General features: G+C 50.6%; 9 protein-coding genes across 9 annotated transcripts in view; 3 read left to right on the top strand and 6 right to left on the bottom strand.

The window, feature by feature from the left end:
• MGYG_03712 (regulatory protein) overlaps positions 1–1908 on the bottom strand; it is a gene marked incomplete at both ends in the record, with an annotated part of 3258 nt that extends 1350 nt beyond the window's left edge. The window contains 4 exons of the mRNA XM_003173489.1: positions 39–1238; positions 1309–1363; positions 1468–1714; positions 1765–1908. Of these exons, the coding sequence (XP_003173537.1) occupies positions 39–1238; positions 1309–1363; positions 1468–1714; positions 1765–1908 (1646 nt within the window). The remainder of the gene's footprint in view (positions 1–38; positions 1239–1308; positions 1364–1467; positions 1715–1764) is intronic.
• A 701-nt stretch (positions 1909–2609) lies between these two features.
• On the top strand, positions 2610–5608 carry MGYG_03711 (ste/ste11/ste11-unclassified protein kinase; the record flags this gene model as incomplete). Its single annotated transcript, XM_003173488.1, has 4 exons — positions 2610–2821; positions 2893–2966; positions 3026–3177; positions 3242–5608. The coding sequence occupies 4 exons, from the start codon at positions 2610–2612 to the stop codon at positions 5606–5608; spliced, it is 2805 nt and encodes a 934-aa protein (XP_003173536.1).
• Positions 5609–6310: 702 nt separating this feature from the next.
• Positions 6311–7509, bottom strand: MGYG_03710 (mitochondrial 54S ribosomal protein YmL7/YmL5; the record flags this gene model as incomplete). Its single annotated transcript, XM_003173487.1, has 3 exons — positions 6311–6434; positions 6510–7202; positions 7265–7509. The coding sequence occupies 3 exons, from the start codon at positions 7507–7509 to the stop codon at positions 6311–6313; spliced, it is 1062 nt and encodes a 353-aa protein (XP_003173535.1).
• A 995-nt stretch (positions 7510–8504) lies between these two features.
• Positions 8505–9867, bottom strand: MGYG_03709 (succinyl-CoA ligase subunit alpha; the record flags this gene model as incomplete). The annotated part of the gene is made up of 7 exons (XM_003173486.1): positions 8505–9005; positions 9064–9146; positions 9202–9227; positions 9290–9352; positions 9414–9540; positions 9593–9621; positions 9704–9867. 7 exons carry the CDS (start codon positions 9865–9867, stop codon positions 8505–8507), a joined length of 993 nt encoding a protein of 330 aa, XP_003173534.1.
• Positions 9868–10258: 391 nt separating this feature from the next.
• On the top strand, positions 10259–12063 carry MGYG_03708 (elongator complex protein 3; the record flags this gene model as incomplete). The annotated part of the gene is made up of 2 exons (XM_003173485.1): positions 10259–10556; positions 10631–12063. 2 exons carry the CDS (start codon positions 10259–10261, stop codon positions 12061–12063), a joined length of 1731 nt encoding a protein of 576 aa, XP_003173533.1.
• Positions 12064–12824: 761 nt separating this feature from the next.
• MGYG_03707 (hypothetical protein) lies at positions 12825–13368 on the bottom strand (the record flags this gene model as incomplete). The annotated part of the gene is made up of 4 exons (XM_003173484.1): positions 12825–12902; positions 13025–13117; positions 13198–13255; positions 13331–13368. The coding sequence occupies 4 exons, from the start codon at positions 13366–13368 to the stop codon at positions 12825–12827; spliced, it is 267 nt and encodes an 88-aa protein (XP_003173532.1).
• Positions 13369–13738: 370 nt separating this feature from the next.
• Positions 13739–14720, bottom strand: MGYG_03706 (5-proFAR isomerase; the record flags this gene model as incomplete). The annotated part of the gene is made up of 3 exons (XM_003173483.1): positions 13739–14028; positions 14126–14312; positions 14421–14720. 3 exons carry the CDS (start codon positions 14718–14720, stop codon positions 13739–13741), a joined length of 777 nt encoding a protein of 258 aa, XP_003173531.1.
• A 314-nt stretch (positions 14721–15034) lies between these two features.
• MGYG_03705 (hypothetical protein) lies at positions 15035–16008 on the top strand (the record flags this gene model as incomplete). The annotated part of the gene is made up of 2 exons (XM_003173482.1): positions 15035–15394; positions 15457–16008. The coding sequence occupies 2 exons, from the start codon at positions 15035–15037 to the stop codon at positions 16006–16008; spliced, it is 912 nt and encodes a 303-aa protein (XP_003173530.1).
• A 3319-nt stretch (positions 16009–19327) lies between these two features.
• On the bottom strand, positions 19328–19805 carry MGYG_03704 (hypothetical protein; the record flags this gene model as incomplete). The annotated part of the gene is made up of 2 exons (XM_003173481.1): positions 19328–19461; positions 19775–19805. The coding sequence occupies 2 exons, from the start codon at positions 19803–19805 to the stop codon at positions 19328–19330; spliced, it is 165 nt and encodes a 54-aa protein (XP_003173529.1).
• Positions 19806–20517: the final 712 nt, after the last annotated feature.

Genomic DNA, 20517 nt, shown 5'->3' with positions numbered 1-20517 from the left:
ACGAAGTAGCTCGAGGAGTAGCACTGTTGGGAACCCACCAAGGGTTAGGTGGGAGAGCGGTACGCCTGGAATCTAGACGCCGAAGACGCTCTAGTAAAATTGCCTTTGCAACGTGAAAGAGCTCGATTCCCCTGCTGTTTTCGAACCGGTAGTGAGAGCCTGCGGCGGCGAGGGCCAGAGTCAACTCTGGCGGACACCTGGCCACGGAGAGAGTTGGAACATGGATGAAAGGCAAGTGCTCGTTGAGACCGCTAATGTAGCCAGCCATGTAGCGGGAGAGGGCATGTCTAGAAGGCCGCGCGAAGTTCTTGGGGAAAACGTGGGTAAAGTCTTCTAGTCTGGCAGTGAAGAGCTGGTGTTCCTGGGTAGAAATATCCCACGCCGGCCTGGGCTGGGAGTTTTGCTCCGAGGCACCTGCATCAGAGTCTTGGGCTTCTGGCTGGAGAGAGGGCAATCGAGAGCCAAAATTTGAAAACGAGGGTGCTTCGTCTGCTGCCGCCGCAGCTGTAGTTGGAGCAAGTGGAGCAGTTGGAGTTGCTGCTTGAGCAGGCTGAGCGATGCTCCGGGAGTCTAGCTCCTGAGTGAACCTGGGAGCTGCACAAAACGGCTGCTGCTTGGTAGAGGCATCCAGGGCGGGTATAGGGGTCGCCAACAGCGGCTCAGGCTCGACGGAATTGAACAGACCCGAGTCCCAGTCCGAGGAGAGACCAACACTCTCCAGAAAGGTGGTGAAGTCCTGTACGGGGTCACCAAGATCAGCAAGGTCGAGTATCGACGGCTCGACCCCGTAGTTCTCTGAGATGGGCCGCTCGTAGACTGGAACCGGCTTTCTGTCCTGCTGCTGTTGCTGCTGCTGCTGCTGGTGGACTTGGAGCTGTCCCTGTGAGTGAACCTGAAGCTGCGGCTGCCCCTGAGCCTGCCCCTGGCCCTGGCCCTCGAGAGCTACATGGCTGGCTGCATGGGAGAGCAGGTTCAAGTCGTATCCCCAGGTCGGGTTCAGGTGGTCCGCCGTTCCTGGTCCAGTTACTGTCCCTGTTACTGTCCCCGGTCCCGTCCCTGGCCCCGGTGCTAAGGCCGGTACTGCGACTGTCGCTGTCGCGGTGGGAACAGCAGTCGCAGCAGCCGTGGCCGTCACAGAGATGGAGACGGCAGAGGCTGCAGCTCCGGCCGCTCGCCTGTCAGCCCTGGCGGCCGCCTCAGCCGGGTGCACAAGCCGCTCATGGCGAACAAGCAGGTCACTCCATCAGTGTCAGCCTTGAATTAACTAGCTATTGCGGTGGGGAATCAAGAGGAGAAGAGAGCTCTCACCTGCGAGCAAACGACTTGAGGCATATCTCACAGGTAAACGGTTTCTCCTTGGTATCTACCAATGCGTCAGTCTACTATAAAATAACAATATACTTGGATGTGCATATATGTATGTATGTGTATGTGTATGTGTGTGTGCGTTGGCGGACAAGGACTAACGGGTGCGGAGATGCCGTTGGAGATGCTCGAGGCGGGCGAAGGGCCGGTTGCAGTGCTCGCAGGTGAGCGACTTGCGGGCAGCCGTCGCCCTCTTCTTGCGCGGTCGCGGGCCTGCTGAGGCCGCAGCGTCGGCGTCGGCGTCCATCACGGCGTCTCTCTTGCTGCTTCTTCGCCTTCTTCGCCTTCTGCTGCTGCTGCTTCGTCTTCGGCTTCGTCGTCGTCTTTGGGGAGCTGAAGTCGGAGTTTTCTGGTTGGTGAGGGGGGCCGCTTAGTCATGGAGGATGCAGCGAGACTTACGAGACAGCGAGAAGACGGAGAAGACAGAAGAGATGGAGCAGGTAGATAGATAGACAGACAGTAGGCGATGACTAGTAGGTGATAGTAGGCGATAGTAGGCGGTAGTACGGCGTAGATGGCAGCGAGATAGACAGTGGTAGACATGGCATCCGCCCATCCAGTCGTCCCGTCGCTCCCCATCCTCTATCTATAAAGACCGTGGACTAACTGACCAGCATCTCCGGCTGCCCGACTCGAAGCAGCCCCTGGGAGGTTTCAGCTTCCTCACCGCAGGCAAAGAAAGGGAAGCGGAAACGCAGCACGGAAACCAGCACCACACACTGCCAGGCCCTCCTTATAAGCCTCGTCTTCGTCTCGCTGCCGTCTCTATCTCTATCTCTGCCTCAGTCATCTCTATCATCGTCATCGTCTCTATCTTTATCACTCTGTATATCTTCGTCCTTTCGTCTTTTCGTCTGATCTTTAGGTAGCTAAACGCCGCTAACCAGATCGGGCATTGAATCAGGCCTTGACTTTCAACACACGAAACCAACCAACATCTTCTGCTTCTGCGTCTTTTGCTTCCTTCACCACCAACGTCGATCTCGACCTCGACTCTTCTTTACACAACAAGGAGACTGCTTGATGCAGGCCTCTGTCCAGGTCGAGCACGCTCAGGTCTAGTGGCTGGCCCAGGGTAGATCCCTCGCGACGTGTACGACACCGACTAGTTAAACTCCCTACCTGACTAGTTAACCGTCTCGGGCCTCGACTCGACCAACATGAAGTTTTGACGACACGATAACGCATAGATAGACAGCTCCCCCCGGCAACAAGCTAACTACCACCACACGGCCACAGCGGCCATGATTACTTCCCAGCCTGCTCTCTACGGCCAGAGCTTCCCAATGGCGCCTCCACAGTCTGGCCTCCCTCCCTCTGCCTCCGCCGCTTCCTCGTCCTACACAAACCTCGCCCTCCAGAAGCCCACCAACGGCGTCGCATCCAGGGACGGCCTCTTCACCAGTCCCACCGAATCCGAGTTTTCAGAGGGTGCAGACCAGCTCGACCCTGTCCGGTAGGCCTCACTGCGACTTCTTTTTCTTCTTCTTGCTGTTTCGGTTGTTAATAGTTGTCTCTCCGTTGCAGGTCGTGGGATGAGAAAAAGGTCGGCGAGTGGCTGCATAGCATACGATGCGGGCAGTATGAACCCCTCTTCAAAGGTTAGACTCGACCTCTTTTTTTCTTGTTCAATATCAATGGCTGAGACTGACTTCCGTAGCAAACCATTTCACGGGTGACAACCTGCTTGACTGTGACCAGAAGATCCTCCAGGAGATGGGCATCAAGAAGGTCGGAGATCGGGTCCGAATATACGTTGCCGTCAAGCAGCTACGGAACAGAGCCATCACATACCGCAAAAAGAAGAATAGGGTACGTCTACGCCTCTTTTTACCCTCGTTTTTTTTCGATGCATTGCAGCTAATATCTGTATAAGGACTCGCTGGCCGCCTTGGAGGCTTCGAGATACACGCCACCGTCGTCAGAAACTTCTCGGCTGTCAAGCAGCAACAATAATAACAGCAGCAGCAGTCGATACCAGCCCTCGGGTCGCCAGTGGTCTCGCAATGAGCCTCCTACTCACACCTACAACCCCACAAAGCCGTCGTCGAGGCCTAATTCCCCCTTGGCCGAGCCTGACCGCCAGCTCCGGCAGTACCGATACAATGGTGCCAGTCCCATGGAGTCAATTCGCCGTGAACAGGGACCAAACTACTTTGGATACACTCACTCGAACTCCAGCACCTCCAGACACACCACGGCCTCCAACGACCAGCCTCAGGCTCCCCGGACGGTAGCCCATATTCGTCAGAACCCTAGCAACGATGGACTCACCATAAGCTCACTACCAACCCATTCCCCCGTTATCAGAGTTATACATACCGGCGGACAGACCAAGGCACTCAACATCAAGCAGTGTAAGACTGCTGACGATATCATGGTCTCCGTCCTGAAGAAGCTGCTCATTCCGGAGAGCCACTACAAAAACTACTGCTTCTACGTTTTGGACGGCCTTGACTCGAACCCAGCAAACTGCAGGCGCATCTCGGACGTCGAGTTACTGCAGATATGCGATGGCTCTAACAGGTCTGAGCGCGGTCGTCTTATTCTGCGAAACATTCATGCTGGAGAACCAGATCTGGACGAACTTGAGCTTGCTGCTCGTCTAGCTACGGACGAGAGCCAGGTTGCCCACATGAATGCCATGAACACAACCAACCTGCGGAACCAGATCAAGCTGCAGAAGCTTACCGGAGAGTCCTGGGACCACTTGCGGCAGCCCATGTCGCCCATCACCGATCGTTCACGCGAAGACTATCGACGTGCGCAGCATAACGATGCCACAGAACGTGACCAGAGCACCAAGTTACGCTCGTTCTTTGGTGCACGCCCGCCAAGTGAGATGATCATCCACGAGCTCACCTCTTATTTCCCCAGTCACCAGAAGGAAGACATCGAAAAGACCATGCGGCTGTCTGTCCGTCGATCACAGCGCATGAGTCGAGCTGCAAGCCGCCTGTCCGTCATGAGCGGCGTCAGTCTAGCTTCGAGCATGAAAGACGCTCCGCCGATCCCCAGCATCGCAGACACATGGCTATCTGCTGGCACACCTTCTAATCCCCCTTCCCGCGCTGGTGGTCGACCCTTGTCCGTCTCCAGAATCAACATCCCTTCAACCTCTTACCGAGACTCCATTGCTTCATCTGCACTGGAGCCCCTGCAGGAAGAGTCTCCCATCCAGGACAGCCGCAAATCTTATGTTTCCTTTGATGATAATTCAGATAACCCTATCATCGAAGAACCGGAACGTCACACGTTCTTAGATGAGACACTCAGCGTTACTGCAACCGATGGCGGCGGATCCATGAGCGAGCGTCTCAGCATGATCGTGGCCGAGGATGGGGACGAGGTAGACGACGGCCTAGCTGATTTCCTCGCTGGCAACAACTTCGGCAACAAGAACTGGATGAAGGGCTCTCTGATCGGTGAAGGTTCCTTCGGCAGCGTCTTCCTCGCTCTCCATGCCGTTACAGGAGAACTTATGGCCGTCAAACAGGTCGAACTACCCTCCGCTACCAAGGGTACCGAGTTCGACCAGAAGAAGAACCTCATGGTCTCCGCCCTTAAGCACGAGATCGGCCTCCTCCAGGGCCTTCGCCATGAAAACATCGTGCAGTACCTAGGCACCTCCACAGACGACCAGTACTTGAACATTTTCCTCGAGTACGTGCCCGGAGGGTCCATCGCAACAATGCTAAAACAGTACAACACCTTCCAAGAACCTCTCATCCGTAACTTCGTTCGCCAAATCCTCGCCGGCCTCGAGTACCTCCATTCCAGTGACATCATACACCGCGACATCAAAGGCGCCAACGTCCTCGTCGACAACAAAGGAGGTATCAAGATTTCTGACTTCGGTATCTCCAAACGCGTCGAAGCATCCACCATGCTTGGCTCTGGCGCAAAAGGCCCATCAAACCACCTACACCGCCCTTCCCTCCAGGGCAGTGTGTACTGGATGGCTCCCGAAGTCGTGCGCCAAACAGCTCATACCAAAAAGGCCGATATATGGAGTCTAGGCTGTCTTGTTGTCGAGATGTTCATTGGCGTCCACCCGTTCCCGGATTGCAGTCAGTTACAAGCCATCTTCGCCATTGGTAACAACCAGGCTCGCCCACCACCACCAGAGAACGCAAGCAAAGAGGCCATGGCCTTCTTGGACATGACTTTCGAAATTGATCATGAGAAACGGCCGAGTGCACATGAGTTGTTAAGCAACCCTTTCTTGGAAACCATTGCTTGACGTGATGTTTCCTAACAGCTTTTCTACCAACTCACATATACCTTCCTATCTACCTACGCCATCTATTACGTCGATTTTATCAGCAACCAAAATTCTTATCATTTGCACTTTACTCATCTGCTCTGGACATATATATCCTATATATACACCTGGGGTAAAACTAAAAGTAGAAGAAATACCCCAGAAGATCGATTTCCTGTCTCATTTTTGGCTTCTATCCATATTTCCCCTTGCATTTTCTTTTAATCTCTTATCGGGCAATTGTTGCAACTTGTACAAAATAGAGCCAAGCTCTTCGTCCCTCATCTTAGCCCTTTTCTACTTCATTTCAGCTTTTTTGTCATATCTCTCCTTGTCATGCCAGCTACGAATTTCCCATCATTATGTGGTTGGCCTGGTTTTAGTCTAATCATCTCGTTTCATGAGCGAATGGAAGTCATTTACATTTATTTACCACCTGTGTTCGATAGAATGCGCTATATCTAAGAGTCCCAATTTTAAATCCAAGGAAGTCACTTTATTTCTTCTTCTAATAGACGGCGTGTTATGGTACAAGTAAAATGCAAGTGGATGGCGTAAAGGGCGTGCTGTAAGTCCACAGCAAGGAGGATAGTAAGGGTACAAGTACGTATTCTACTCCGTCATTCCTAACGCCGGTGTTTGAAATAATATACAGCTCACACGTACAGAGAGAGTGATTCTTTACTTCAGGAGCTTTCCGTTGAACGGAATACCCAGAGCGTTAAGAAGCATTCTGGCATCCTTGTCGGCACGAGCGGTGGTCTTAAGGGTAATGTGGCATCCGGGAATCATGCGGGGAGGATACCTTCACATTTCGTTAGTCCAAACAGCACCTTCACTATCACTGCCATTTCCACGGCATAAAGAGGGCGGAACTTACATGTCATAGTTAACCTCGATTTCAGGGAACATGGCAACCATCGATGGCTCCAGACCAAGAGTGATATTTCCACTCGCATCACCACTGGTAACCTTCACACCCTTCCAGTCCTTGAACTTAGGCATAACCACGTCCACTAACTTGCTGAAAAAATGATACATGTCTTCTCCCTCCAACTCAGCAGTGGCAGCAACGTGTTTGTGGCCCGGTATAAGGCCCCATTTAGGCACACCCGTTTTAACCTTGTGAGTCTTCACTCGCACGTTCGTGATGGCCTGTAGCGCCATACCAGCTACATGCAGGTAGGAGGATCCGAACGCTACAGCATCCTTAACGTAAGTGTGAACAGTCACGCCAGATAGTTCGGGAATATTGTTGAACGTGATTGGTTTCCTGAGCAGACGGAGAACGTCTCCTCCTCTAGGCCCACGGAGAGGTCTGTTCTTATGGTACGGCGAGCTATCGTCCCATTCTCGTAGGCGGACGGGGGGAGGAGGAGCCTTGAAACCATGTGGTTTATGTACGTAGCAGAGCGTAAGGATGTCGGAGGCTATGGTTGAATTGTACGTCTGTTCCACGCGGGTCAAGCTGAATGGGCCCGGGACGAAGAGACGTGACGAAGGATGTGATGTTGGAGGAGGTCTGTGAGGATTGAGAGGACCACGGTCATATTTAGGAGAGCGATATTGGTATCTATGGAAGTTGTTAGGGGAGGTTTGTCTGCGTGATATGAGGCTAATCTGGTGCCAACATACCGACTTCGTGGAAGTTGCTGTCTTCTAGCTTTGCTTCTGGCTACTGGGTCGAATTCTTTTATTTGTTCTTCGGCCAATTGAGGTGTGGAAAAGGATGAGGAGGGTTCGAGGTCGTCTAGGGGAGATGGTGGTGTTGATTCGGAAGAGGCATTGCGACGGTATGCTGGGAGCTGGGAAGAAAAGACTGGCTGAAACCGCCGTGATAGAGCCCTGGGGAGCTGTGACATTGACTCGTGAAGAGCCATCTTGCGTTTCCTGCCGTCGTTGATGCTCTCGCGCGACGTGCTTCTTCGTCTTCTCGACTGCGACTCCTCGTCGCTTTTTCCATCTCGAATTTTGCTTAAGCTCTATCACGTGAGATAAGATGAGTAATAGATGAGTAATACAAGGATTATTGATATTCCAGAAGCTAATTATTAATCCAAGTTTTCAATGCAAACATGGCAAATTATACAAAGAAAGCAAACATTTTTATGCGCTGACATAATCCCTTTTTGGCTTCGTCTCTATCCAAAAATTCATGAACTGAGCCTGAGCAGCCGGAAACCTCAAGATGAATTTGCAAGTCAAATAGATATAAAGATATAAACATGAGTTACTCCAGAGAAAGTCTACCTAGATAGAGTCTCTACCTCATCAGGACTTTGGTTTTAAGATCCCTAAGTTTAGCTACGATGAGATTTACGGACAAGCTTTTATGCCAAGCTCAAGGCTTTGATAGCAAGACTGCAGGAAAAGTACCTAGCTGGTCGAGATTGAATTTTAAGAATATACGGAGTATATACAGAGTACTTACCATGGATATAGACTATCTAGGGATCAATGTATTATGGAAAGTGCCCCTGTGCCTAGATTGTTTCAACTCCTGGAGCTAGCTTGTATTCAGCATTGTGGGAATATGAGACCACGGAGCAAGATCGCCCGTCAAATGAAATTTATCATCAACACAGCGTGGAAGCCGACAAAGAAAACACATCATAGTCATAACTGGATATATAAATCATATTTTTTGATACAAAGTAGTCTACCGGGCTAGACATTCTATTCCCTCCGGGGATGCACTATTCAATTAACTATAACATAGAGGAGAAGGAAAAACATAGAAAGTGATAATGCAAAGAATACAACCCTTAGAGCTTTCAATACTATATAATCCAGAACATTGGAAAGGTTGCATTAGAGGTACAGAGAGGGCGGCGGATGGAAGGCTGCAGTTCGGCGGGGACAAGGGCGCTTTAATTTAGACCATATCTCTCTTGACGAACTCAGCGAGAAGAGTCTTTCCGAGGGCAGCAGGGCTTCGCTCGACAATGACACCGGCTTCTTGGAGAGCAGCAATCTTGGAGTCGGCACCTCCCTTGCCTCCGCTGACGATGGCACCGGCGTGGCCCATTCGTCGGCCTGGTGGAGCACTGATACCGGCGATGAAGCTGACAGCAGGCTTGTTGGCCTTGTTCTCGCTCTTGAGGAAAGCGGCGGCGTCTTCTTCAGCGCTTCCACCAATTTCACCGATCATGATGATTCCGTCGGTCTCCTCATCCTCGAGGAAGACACGGAGGCAGTCAATGAAGTTGGTTCCGGAGAAGGGGTCACCGCCAATACCGACAACGAGAGACTGGCCAAGGCCGGCTTGGGTGGTCTGGTTGACGGCTTCGTAGGTGAGGGTTCCGGATCGGGAGACAATACCGATACGGCCTCTCTTGTGGATGAAGCCGGGCATGATACCGATTTTGCATTGTCCCTGCAATGTAATTGTTAGTATACGATGTATAACTTGGGATATGGTAGGAAATGCATACGGGAGCGATTATTCCAGGGCAGTTAGGTCCAACGAGACGGGTCTTGTTCTGGGACTTTAGCATGTCGGTGATGCGGACCATATCTGCAAGGTATTAGCGGAGAATACGCCAATGGATTCATATTCACATAGGCCATACCGTGCTGAGGAATTCCTTCGGTGATACTATGCACCATGTTAGCCAACTGGATTAAACGCTTGATACCAGCTATCTTGAGGTAACATACCAGACAACGAGAGGCACCTCGGCCGCAATAGACTCCTCAATACTCTTAGCAGCCACGGATGGTCTGTGTCGATGCGTTAGCACCAAATTTCAAGTATAGACCTGCAAACCGGGCTTGTACATACGGAACGAAGATGGCGGAAGCAGTAGCACCGGTCTCCTTGACGGCCTCTGCGACGCTCGCAAAGACGGGCTTGCCGAGATGGGTCTCGCCAGCCTTCTTGGGGTTTGTTCCACCGACAACATTGGTTCCTGTACGGGCATTAACACTGTGTCATTTCGATTGCTGCGAAGAGAGAAGTACCGTAGTCGATTGCTTGCTGGGCATGGAAGCTAAAGGTCATCGAAAAAAAGCGACGGTCAGCCAGCTGTATTCGCCCCAAAGCAAAGAGAAATCAACTCAATTGCAACGTACGTTCCCTGCTTTCCAGTAAAGCCCTGGAAGATGACCTTGGTGTCTTGGTTGATGCGGAGGTTCTTCACTGTCGAGGCATAGCCTGTGAGGCCTGAGAGTCCGCGTCGCTGGACACGGGAGGCATTCTGCAACGCAGAGACCGTAGAACGTCTGAAGGACTGCATATCTGAAGAATTGCGACAAGCAGCAGCCTGTGTGAAAGCAGAGAGAAGAAAAAGCTAGGATGCGAGGGCGCGCGGGAGCTGGAAGGGCAGGATTCGAGATGCAGTGCAGAGAAAAGACGAAGGAGAGAGTCGGAAGTCGTTGATGTTTTTTTACAGTTTCAGTTTTCGCAGCGTGGCTCGTCCGGACCAAAAATCTTGACCCATGCAAGGAAGACACTCACAACCACCGCTGCTACGATCAACGACTTTTTTTACTCACGATACCCAACGGAAACGACCACGAAACAGCAGTGGATAGAAGCATAGGGGTAGCTGGCGTATTTTTTCTTCTTGTCAGGAGTTCTTTTTTCTTTCCTTAGGCTCTCTTGCCATTTCCCGCTCTGCCTGCGCGATGGCGACGAAGACGATGACTATGCCGAAACACAAGCTTCCAAAGAATATCAAGCTCCCGCCAGAGAACGAGCGATACATGAGAGCCTGCTCCGATATAGCAAATGCGCTGATCCAGGACTACGAAGCGCAGCGAGATGATAGCAAGTCGAAGAAAGATATCAATTTGAACAAGCTGCGGGGCACGATCGCAAAGAAGCATTATCTGAGCAACCTGCCGCCGTTGACAGCTATTATCGCTGCTGTTCCGGAGCATTATAAGAAATATATCCTTCCAAAGTTGATTGCCAAACCGATAAGTGAGTGGGAATCTCTTTTTATGTCCGTCCCTTTGGCGAGGTTGCCCGCTAACATTTGCTCCCCCTCCGCAAAGGAACTTCATCTGGAATCGCCGTGGTTGCGGTAATGTGCAAGCCTCATCGATGCCCCCATATTGCATACACAGGAAACATTTGTGTCTATTGCCCTGGTGGCCCGGATTCGGATTTTGAATATTCTACTCAGTCTTATACCGGCTACGAGCCAACGTCCATGAGAGCTATCCGAGCCCGATATGACCCTTTTGAGCAGGCGCGCGGTCGAGTCGACCAGATTAAATCGCTGGGACATAGTGTGGATAAGGTGGAATATATTATTATGGGCGGCACCTTCATGTCACTACCGGTGGAGTACAGAGAGACCTTTATATCACAACTCCATAACGCACTGAGTGGTTATCAAACGGATAATGTAGACGAGGCCGTGCAGGCCGGAGAAATGAGCAATATTAAGTGCGTTGGAATTACGATCGAGACACGGCCTGATTACTGCCTTGACACCCATCTTAGCAGCATGCTCCGGTACGGCTGTACCCGATTGGAAATTGGAGTGCAGAGCCTTTATGAAGATGTGGCGCGAGACACAAACAGAGGGCACACAGTAGCGGCTGTGGCGGAAACGTTTAAACTATCAAAGGATGCCGGGTTCAAGGTGGTCAGCCATATGATGCCTGATCTTCCAAACGTCGGAATGGAGAGAGACCTGTTCCAGTTCCAGGAGTACTTTGAGAACCCCGATTTCCGGACTGATGGTCTGAAGATATACCCAACCCTTGTTATTCGAGGAACCGGTCTTTATGAACTCTGGAGGACTGGCCGGTACAAGAACTATACCCCAAATGCTTTAATTGATATCGTAGCCAGAATTCTCGCTCTCGTCCCTCCATGGACCCGTATTTACCGTGTGCAAAGAGATATCCCAATGCCCCTCGTCACATCTGGCGTAGAGAACGGCAATCTACGCGAACTCGCACTCAGCCGTATGAAAGACTTTGGCACCACCTGCCGTGATGTGCGTACCCGAGAAGTCGGCATCAACGAAGTAAAGAATAAAATTCGACCAAACCAGATTGAACTTGTCCGACGTGATTATACAGCAAATGGAGGATGGGAAACATTCCTTGCCTACGAAGATCCAAAACAAGATATCCTTATCGGCCTCCTTCGACTACGAAAGTGCAGTTCCAAGTACACCTTCCGACCCGAGCTCACAGGTCAACCAACCAGTTTGGTACGAGAGCTGCACGTTTATGGTTCCGCAGTACCCGTACATGGCCGTGACGCCCGCAAGTTCCAGCATCGTGGATTTGGAACTTTGCTGATGGAGGAAGCTGAACGCATAGCTCGGGAGGAGCATGGAAGCCGCAAGATTAGCGTTATTTCTGGCGTGGGAGTACGAAGCTATTATGCCAAACTCGGATACCATCTTGATGGAGTATATATGAGCAAGATGCTTGATCCGCTTGATGATACCCAGGATTCCGACTAGAATATGGATAGGGGGTATTTCTGTCCGTTCTTGATGTCTGTATATGTTTTACAGGAGTTGGTGGCCAAAACTGATAGGGGAATTTCTAGGTCTGATTTGGTGTAAGGAGGCTCACAACAGTCAGGCGCATCTTCTGCATTCAAAAATGTCTTTATTACCGGCTAAAAAGTTCATATACCAGCTGCTTTTTCATCAAGAGTCGCTTTGTTCATTACTGAATGTTAGACACTTCTAGACGAGGCTCGATTTTCCTCTTTATTTCTGTTGAAATCTACATCTATTACGGGTTATTACCTACAGAAATGCTTCCAGCCAAACCTTGGACCATAGTAGATACTAGTATTGTTCAGTGTAGGATAAGATTGATAGTATACCAAATAAAGAAGCTATTATCAAACCCAATATCAAACTGTATATTGCACCGAGAAAGGAAAATTAATTAGAGGAATCTAGAACATACACAGCAAAATACACTGGACAAAGGATGGCCATGCTCTAATCGCAACATCTCCTCTCTATGAGTGGGATATAGTCATCGGAGCTTGAGTTCTTGCCGGTCCCCATCTCAAAAAACGTATCGCCTTAGCGATCCAAAAGAAAGACACCGAATCAATAGCTCATCTTTTCATAGGAACAAAAGATATCAATAAATAATGAATGAACAGTCCCTTTAAAGCTAGCCAGCCTTATGATATAAACACAGCATTGTTGATAGTGAAATAGAAATATATGAAATGGACGTGGGTGGTTGCGGATGGTATTTAATTTAATGATATGGCTCCCCGTTGACTCGATCGCATGTGTAGGAAGGCCTGGAAGCCACAGAAAACGGCAAAGCACTAAGTAAAGCAGTCAGTCAGGTGTATAATTCTCAAGATATGTTGTGAAGAAAGAGCGGCGTTCTATCAGGCCTCGGAAACGCGGAGGCGATATCCTATACTGCACAAGGGGTAAAACATACAGCATAAATAACGACGGCGGTAAATATCGAAGCCGCAACAGCGGCAGGGTTTTCGGGGTCCTTCTTAGAGCCAGTCATAGAATGGTGCTTGGCCTGCGGCAAGAAATTGATGATATGTTAGTCAAGCTGAAGATGCGATGCGCGCAGGGTAAAAGAGGTCGGAAGCAACGCACTTTGAAGAGAGACCCGATGACGGAGAGGATGATGACTGCAAATATAGAGATGACGCAGCTATTGATCGAGAGAAAGAGTCCATAGTTAGCGGGTGAAGGCAGCGATTTTCTTCAGGGCATGGGCAGCTCTCACCAGGTCCATGCGTTCATAGCAGACACGACGGGCTTCATGGTTGCGGGAGAATCGCGATAACACCGGTAAATAAAAGCAGCAGGAGGTAGCAGGAGATGGGATCTATAGCTTCCGCTTGATCTGCGTGATGCAAGCTGTGTTGAGGTCGGTGGTTGAAGGTGTTTACTGTCCTACGAGGTTTCTCGATGTTGCGTCAGTGATGGAAGTTTCCTGAGCCACAGCCAAGCGCTGCTCTAACCAACTAAAGTACATAGTAGGACTTTCTCTCTGGTCATGCGAAGAACAGCCAACAACCCCTTTGAGACGAACAGATGCTCATAAAGAGCCTTGCATTGATATATGAAGTTACTCTGATATATACCCGTTTACATCTACAGATACAAACTCGGTACAGCAGCAGTATCCCGTTTAGCTGCCGTTTAGCCTGTTCCACTCGATACACTGCTCAAAAGTGACACCGGAACCTCCAAAGATATCCAGAGCACTCCCTATCGTCAGATCGACCTTCCCTTTGCTCTTCTCCTCAACACGCTCAAGGTCCTCTAGCCCTCGTCCTCCGCCAGCGTACGTGACCGGAATAGTGCACCATTCCGCAAGCCTGGACACGAGCTCCTCGTCAATACCCTGCTGTAACCCTTCTACATCCGCGGCATGGATTAGGAACTCTGAACAGTACGGCTCGAGCATACCGATGGTCTCTATAGTCCTCAGATAACACTGGTCAGAATGGGCTTCGTCATACCTCACCTTCGGGGAGGAGGAAGAAGGCTTGTTGTGTCGATCATACACACGTACCCTGAGATATCTCCATGCTGGTGACCGTCTGCCATTTGTCCATGGCGACAAACCAGGTATCCCCCCGCCTGCGGCAGCTAAGGTCCAAGACTAATTTTGACCTATCGCCTCCTATAGCAGTCAGAATAGACTGCAGCCGATCGATGCAGAATCGAGCGCCTGGGAAGAGATAAGACGTAACCACTACCTAATTGTTCTTTTAGATCACCGACTCTCTTTCCAAGGACCGTATAGCTTCCTAAAAGCAAAGGCCATAGCCAACAAGAAGAGGTCCGGGATGCGTTTCACTGCTCACTTTTTCGGCGCCAGCATCCAACCAGTACTGCGCATTCTTGTCTGTAATCCCACCAGCAATGTGTAGGCCGTCAGGCCATGCCCTTAGAGCTTCGATAGCAGCGTCATCATTTCCCGGCCCGAGTTTCACAACATGGCCACCCGTTAGCCCATTGTCTCTGTATAGCTTCGCAAAATGGCCCGCTGAGAGCTCAGAGACGAAGTTGGTCCTTAGTTCCCCAGGCTTGGTGCTCAGGGTTCCTCCCACTATCTGCTTGACCTGGCCCGCGTGCAAGTCGATACAAGGGCGAAACCGAGTCATATCGAGGGGACGGGGACGGAGATGTGAAACAGCCTGTCTTAGATGTCTCTTCGTCTCTCCAAACACCCCGCGATGGCCTCCGTCTCTGTTATTTGCTAATTATTCATAGAGCTAATAAAATAAGAGTTATATCACCGTTAAATAATCTTTTTGATAGCGAGGGAAGCCCCAGGCAAGCTATATATCACGTGATAGTCCCAAAAAAGAAAAACCGACGATAAGTTTCTGGATAAGCAAAAAAGCAAGACGTCAAGCAAAGCAAGGAAGACATTGAACGTTTGATATATCTTCCGGAGCAGCCAAGAGGATTAATCATGCTGGGGAAGAGGAAGAGAGAGGTTACAGTGGCCTCGAGGAGGAGAGCAGCGGCCGTCAAGGACGATTCTACGCGTGATACGTCTACCGAGGATGCACAGGAACGACTTCAGAAATATTTTGAATCCCGCTTCGAACCTCTGGAATTACCCGGGTCGAGTTCAGGGGCCGTCTTAGATGGATCCAGTAATGCGTCTAACACGGATGATAGTGACCAGGGCGAGTGGGATGGCATTGAGGAAGAGGACAGCGGTGAAGATGAGGAGAGCAGCGGACCACCACCAGAAGTGGTGGACTACAGCACAGCACCAAAAGAACGGACGGAGGTAGCTGACAAGGCTACTATCAAGAAATTTATGGTGAGTGCGCTACTTCAGCTCCCCAAAAGTAGCCAAGAGCACTGGGTTAACCTGTTGGACAGAGCTCAAAACCACCGTCTCTTTTGTCTGACCCTGCTAAGCCGGCAGCGACGAAGGGGAACAAAAAAGGTGGAGAAAAAGCTACCGACGACCAGACGACGGATGCAGACAACCTCAAGAATGACCTAGCTCTGCAGCGTCTGCTCAAGGAGTCTCACCTCCTTGACTCTGCATCCGACCTTAACCCGACTGGTGTGAACAGGCACAAGGCCATTGACCTTCGTGCACAAACCGCTGGTGCAAAGACATCTATTTTCACGCAGAGAAGCATGCCAATGTCCCACCGGAAAGGGATTTCCGCGAAAGCTACACAGAAAGAGGATAGACGACGGCGTGAGGCGCAGGAAAATGGAATCATTCTAGAGCGCCCCTCGCTTGCTAAGTCTAAGCCGGCAGCCAAAAAACGAGAGCGTGGTATCGGCGGTCCGTCGGTTGGCAAGTTTGTTGGCGGAACTTTGAAACTCAGTCGTCGGGATGTTATGGCAATTCAAGGCCCGAAGTCTAGCAAGAAGGGAGGCAGGGGATCTGGAAAGGGAAAGGGGAAACGCCACTAGATTCGGAGAGAAGAAAGTGAATAGGAGAAATACTGGCAAAGGAGACTCGCTCTTTTGCTTCTCTCTTTGATTTGCGCCCCTTTAGCATCCGGCACACTAAGGCGCGGTGCACGGTGAGCATAAGGATGGAATTTCCTCCTTGGTCTTCGTATCCTTCAGTAAAGGAGGAAAGAAGAGAACACAGAGAGCGGCGTGTGCATTCGGTAAATAAAGTATATTCTTCCCTCTCGCCAGCGTCTTTAGCTTATCGACGTCTATCAACACCCACCAGGCACGTCAACCAGATGGACGATTTGCAGGACAGGGGCAATGTTTCACACCAAGGCCCGTTGTGGAGGCCACGTTCTGATGCTGCAGGTAAACTTACTCTTCTTCCTTTTTTTTGACGTCTTCTCTCTGCCTTCCGATCCATCAATTCCGCTCTCCTCGCCCTAGGGCTGGGCTGACTAGTTATCCAGAAGCTATGACCCACACTAAATACTACCCTTGTTAGTGGTGAAACTGTACCTGAAGCATGCCTCGGATGACATCTTGTTCCCGGGATGCCTCGAAACATTAGGCAACCCCATATACACTGCCAAATGCAGTTCGGTGCATGCTCGCGCACTGAGGGTGATCAAGCGAGATCAGATCAAAAAGTGAAATCAGATCAGACAAGCAATCGAGAGCTTGCTCGGACCGGGTATAGAAATTATCCAGTTCCTTATTTGGCGGACGACATAAACATCATCTTGACCTTGAACTAGCGTCTCTCGAAGGTGGAGGTGAGAAATGCAACAGTCCAGAAAAAAATCCCCCAGTATAGGAGATACTTAGAACACATAGCTCTCATCAGCTCCCCGCAACTGCTTCCTCCCCCTGCATAACTGGTACTATGCTCGCCTGCCAGTCAAGCCATTTTCAGTCAATTGGTGGAGTTCACATTGCTGCCAGTTCGTTAGTGGCACAACAGGATCGCATGTACGACTTGCGTCTCCGACATTCCGACTTCCCCAGTTTAGCGAGCGAGAAGACGAGCTCACGCTCACACAGCAGCAAAAAGAAAAGGAGTAGCAAGAAGCAAGAAGACGGTCAACAGATGTCAGCCTCATCGAATACATGTATGTACGATCATAGCTAGATATTTCTTTTCTCACGCCATTCCCGTTTCCGAAAACACCTCCGATGCAGTCGGCCACGTTCAGTTAGACGGGAGAGCGATCATTTGTTCATGGAAGCCGACGAAACGGCCCGGGTTCGCCAAGGAAGCATCGCGATCAATATCCTGCGATCATGAGTGCAGCTCCGAAAAGCAGGACTAGAGTGAATTGGGCAATCCAACGAGGAGTCGGTGTACAAAAAGTAACTACTGGTTGGATGGATGGTGCATGCAAAAATGCTTAGGTTTAAGCTTGGGAGAGAGATCCTCGTGTTGGATGGAGTTTGGCAGAGGGGAAAGGAAGGGGAAGAAGAAGGAAGAGGTTCGTCCGCCATCTGCAGCTAGAGAACTAGCTGACAATGGGCGATCTGGGGGGGCGATTTGCCTAATCGGTCAACTATATACGCCAGGATGCTATCCAGAAACAGCAAAGGGCCAGAACTTGAGCAAAGCTACGGTTTGAGATGTTGCATCCTTCGTATGGAGTACCAACTAACTAACGAGTCAGTAACTTCGCCATCATGTTTATGGTGAATACGGAGTCTATCATGGTCAGAGTTCTCCGTACTTCCAACCTGTTGTACGGAGTACAGAAGTACGGGGAATGGCAGGGGGGCGGAAGTAGTTTGTCCTACCCTTTAGTCCTCACCCACATAACGAACTACAGGTTGACCATCCAGTAGTAGGTCCCTTTGAACACATGCAATAGTTCGGCAAGAATTTTCATGTCAGTCGCAATAGTCCATACTGTGATGTGGAGAGGGCTGAAGAACACCCGAAGAACAACAGTCGTTAGTTTGCTGGGCACACGTACGATGACCGTTTGGCCGATCACGAATTGATCGAGAACTGGGAGAAGAGTGCAGTCGAGAAAAACGGTTAATACGATTCGCCTCCGGGTTCCTTGCCCTAGCTGTCCCTGGCTAGACTGCATTTTTAGTCTGTTGTCGCTTGCCCTGAAGCCTCTTTGCCAGCCTCTGAGTATCTCCGAGCGAATGTTCGGAGTTGGCGACGTGTTTCAGGGCAGCCGGTTCCAGAGCTCCTGGCCATGTTTTTGACCTTAGTTTACGTCGTCGTCGTGTTATGTCAGGTTAGTTAGCCTGTCAGCCAGCCAGCTAACCAGCCAGGTTGCAAGGGAAGCACGGTGATTAATCAGATGGGATAACAAGAGGTCTAACAACGGTCCTGGCCAACGGTCTATTACGGTCTATAATGGTCTTCTGCGAGATCCCAGTCGTGTGATGAGTAAATGTGATCTCGAGCATGGCATGCTTTCTGCCTCCTTTTTATTCCGGGTTCAGATGTCTTCAAAGGCCCTCACCATGCAGGAATCATGTTTTCAGCAGTTGTTGGAAGAATGGAGCATCTACCACAAGAACTAGTTAGTTCCCTTATCAGCCCCAGAATGAGGAGCAACAGAGCAAGATCGAAAATTTTTTGCTTCGATGAAATCATCGCGATCGGCTCTCTCTCCACCTTGTGGCGTTCCCGAGAACCAGAGCCAGAGTTCTCTCCTCCAAGCCAGAATGCAAGGAGGACCCTGTCAGCAACATACGTGGTCAAGGGGAGAAGAGGAACAAGAAATAATGGAGGAAGAGAGGAGAGATCGAGTAGAAAGATCGTTCAGTCAGCTCACTAGCCTCGCTACCATGACGCCACGGTTGCGTGCCTGGCAGCTCTATCAATCTCACGGGATGCTTCCGTCCATGGTCTATGGAGTAGTTACAGGGTAGCTCTGTCTCCCTTTTTTTCAGCTGCGATTCTTCCGCATTTTCGGATGCTAGAAAATGAAAATAAGACTGCAAAATGCATTTACGAGCGCCTCTCTCGCCATCTCCAGGACGATATAGATAAACAACCTTTCCGTAAAGGGAGCAAGCAGACCAAGGACAGGAACAAGAGGAAAAAGAAAGTAAGGGGAGGGAAGCCTAAGGTGGTAACCGTTGCCCGATCGAGCCGTAAGCGCTTGGGAAAAAGGATACACATGCATGGATCCACCACTTTTTGGCATCATATTTTTTTTGAAGAAGAGAAGGAAAGGAAAAAGCAAAGAAGAGTGATATGGCAAAAGAAAGGAAAGCAAAAGGAAAAGAGAGAGGATGATAGAATGCCGGCGCCAATAATGCGATCGTTCTTCACGGCGCCTGAAGATAAGGAACCAACTACGGAGTACTGTTCTAATTATGGACCGACGGTTTTTATTTTTACGGTCTTTCTTTCATGCATATTGCGCACATCGTACCAGCGGCGTTCAATGATTGCCTTCGTCCACCGAGTGCCAGCCCCAGCAGCAAGCAGCAAGCAGCAGAACAATGCTATATATGATGTACGGGGGAAAGAAAGGTCAGATGTGATAGTCCTAAATATAGCTGGGGCCAGCAGGACAAGGCAGCGCAGTGTCTATCTGCACATACATATGTATAGACCTGCAGGTGGATGTGTGTACCTCGCAGCCCAGCCCATCCCTGCTGGCATATTCTATGTCATACGGCCTTGAAACGGGAGGAGAAGCGTGAGTGGAGGAGGATCGCATCCCCGTCGCCCCCTGCACATCAAGTCCGCAGGTCGAACCTGAAACACCCAGGTCTTATATTAGGGGGTTCCACTGGCGTCAGTTTGAATGCCCACCCAGCGCACCGCCAGCCCAGCACATCGCCATCGGCTCGCTATTGGGCAGAGGGGCCAGCAGAGGCACGAGCAAAGGCAGGACTCTTGAGAGGGACATCCCTGGGATGCGCTTGTTCGAGGCCGCGACAGGACAATCCGTCTCTCCTCTCAACTCTCGACTCTCGCTGGCTGGCCCTGTATCACCGATACGACTTTACCACGGCCGCCAGGGGGCAAACCGAGCGACTCCGAGCCTGTGCAGGCGTAAAAACGCTGACAGTACAGGCGGTACGCACGGCTCGCGGGCTGCTGGTACTTCCATCGCTGCGCTGGCGCCCGCAGAGAACAGAAGTACCTCCCTTTCCGCCGTCTCTTTTTTTTCTTGTCTTCCTGCTGCCCCTTCTATACATCTTCTCCCTCCCTCCCAGGTTTGCGATCTTATCTCTCTCTTTTTCTTTTCCCCCATTCATTAAACGACCGTCCTTCGCTCCGTCGACCAAAGCAAACCCTCCCGCTTCCTCCTCCTTCCTCCCCCCTTATCCAACCATTCTACGCTATCCCGTCCGTTCTCTTACATATATCCTCCATCCCTCTCTCCGCCTCTCTCTTTCCCCCGTACTTGCCCTCCCTCTCTCCGTCTATTCTTCTCGTCTCTGCCCATCCTCGACTCGACTGGACTGCTTCTTGGGCTGGCCCATATCATATCCGTCTCATCTCCCGTCTCATCATCCTCGAACAGCTCTCGTCCTCTTGCAAGGCTGAAG

This window comes from Nannizzia gypsea, genomic scaffold, assembly GCF_000150975.2.
Source record: "Nannizzia gypsea CBS 118893 supercont1.3 genomic scaffold, whole genome shotgun sequence".
Classification (NCBI taxonomy): Eukaryota; Fungi; Ascomycota; class Eurotiomycetes; order Onygenales; family Arthrodermataceae; genus Nannizzia; species Nannizzia gypsea.
The sequence above is the reverse complement of the archived record's forward strand: the minus strand, read 5'-3'. Positions and strand labels throughout refer to the sequence as shown.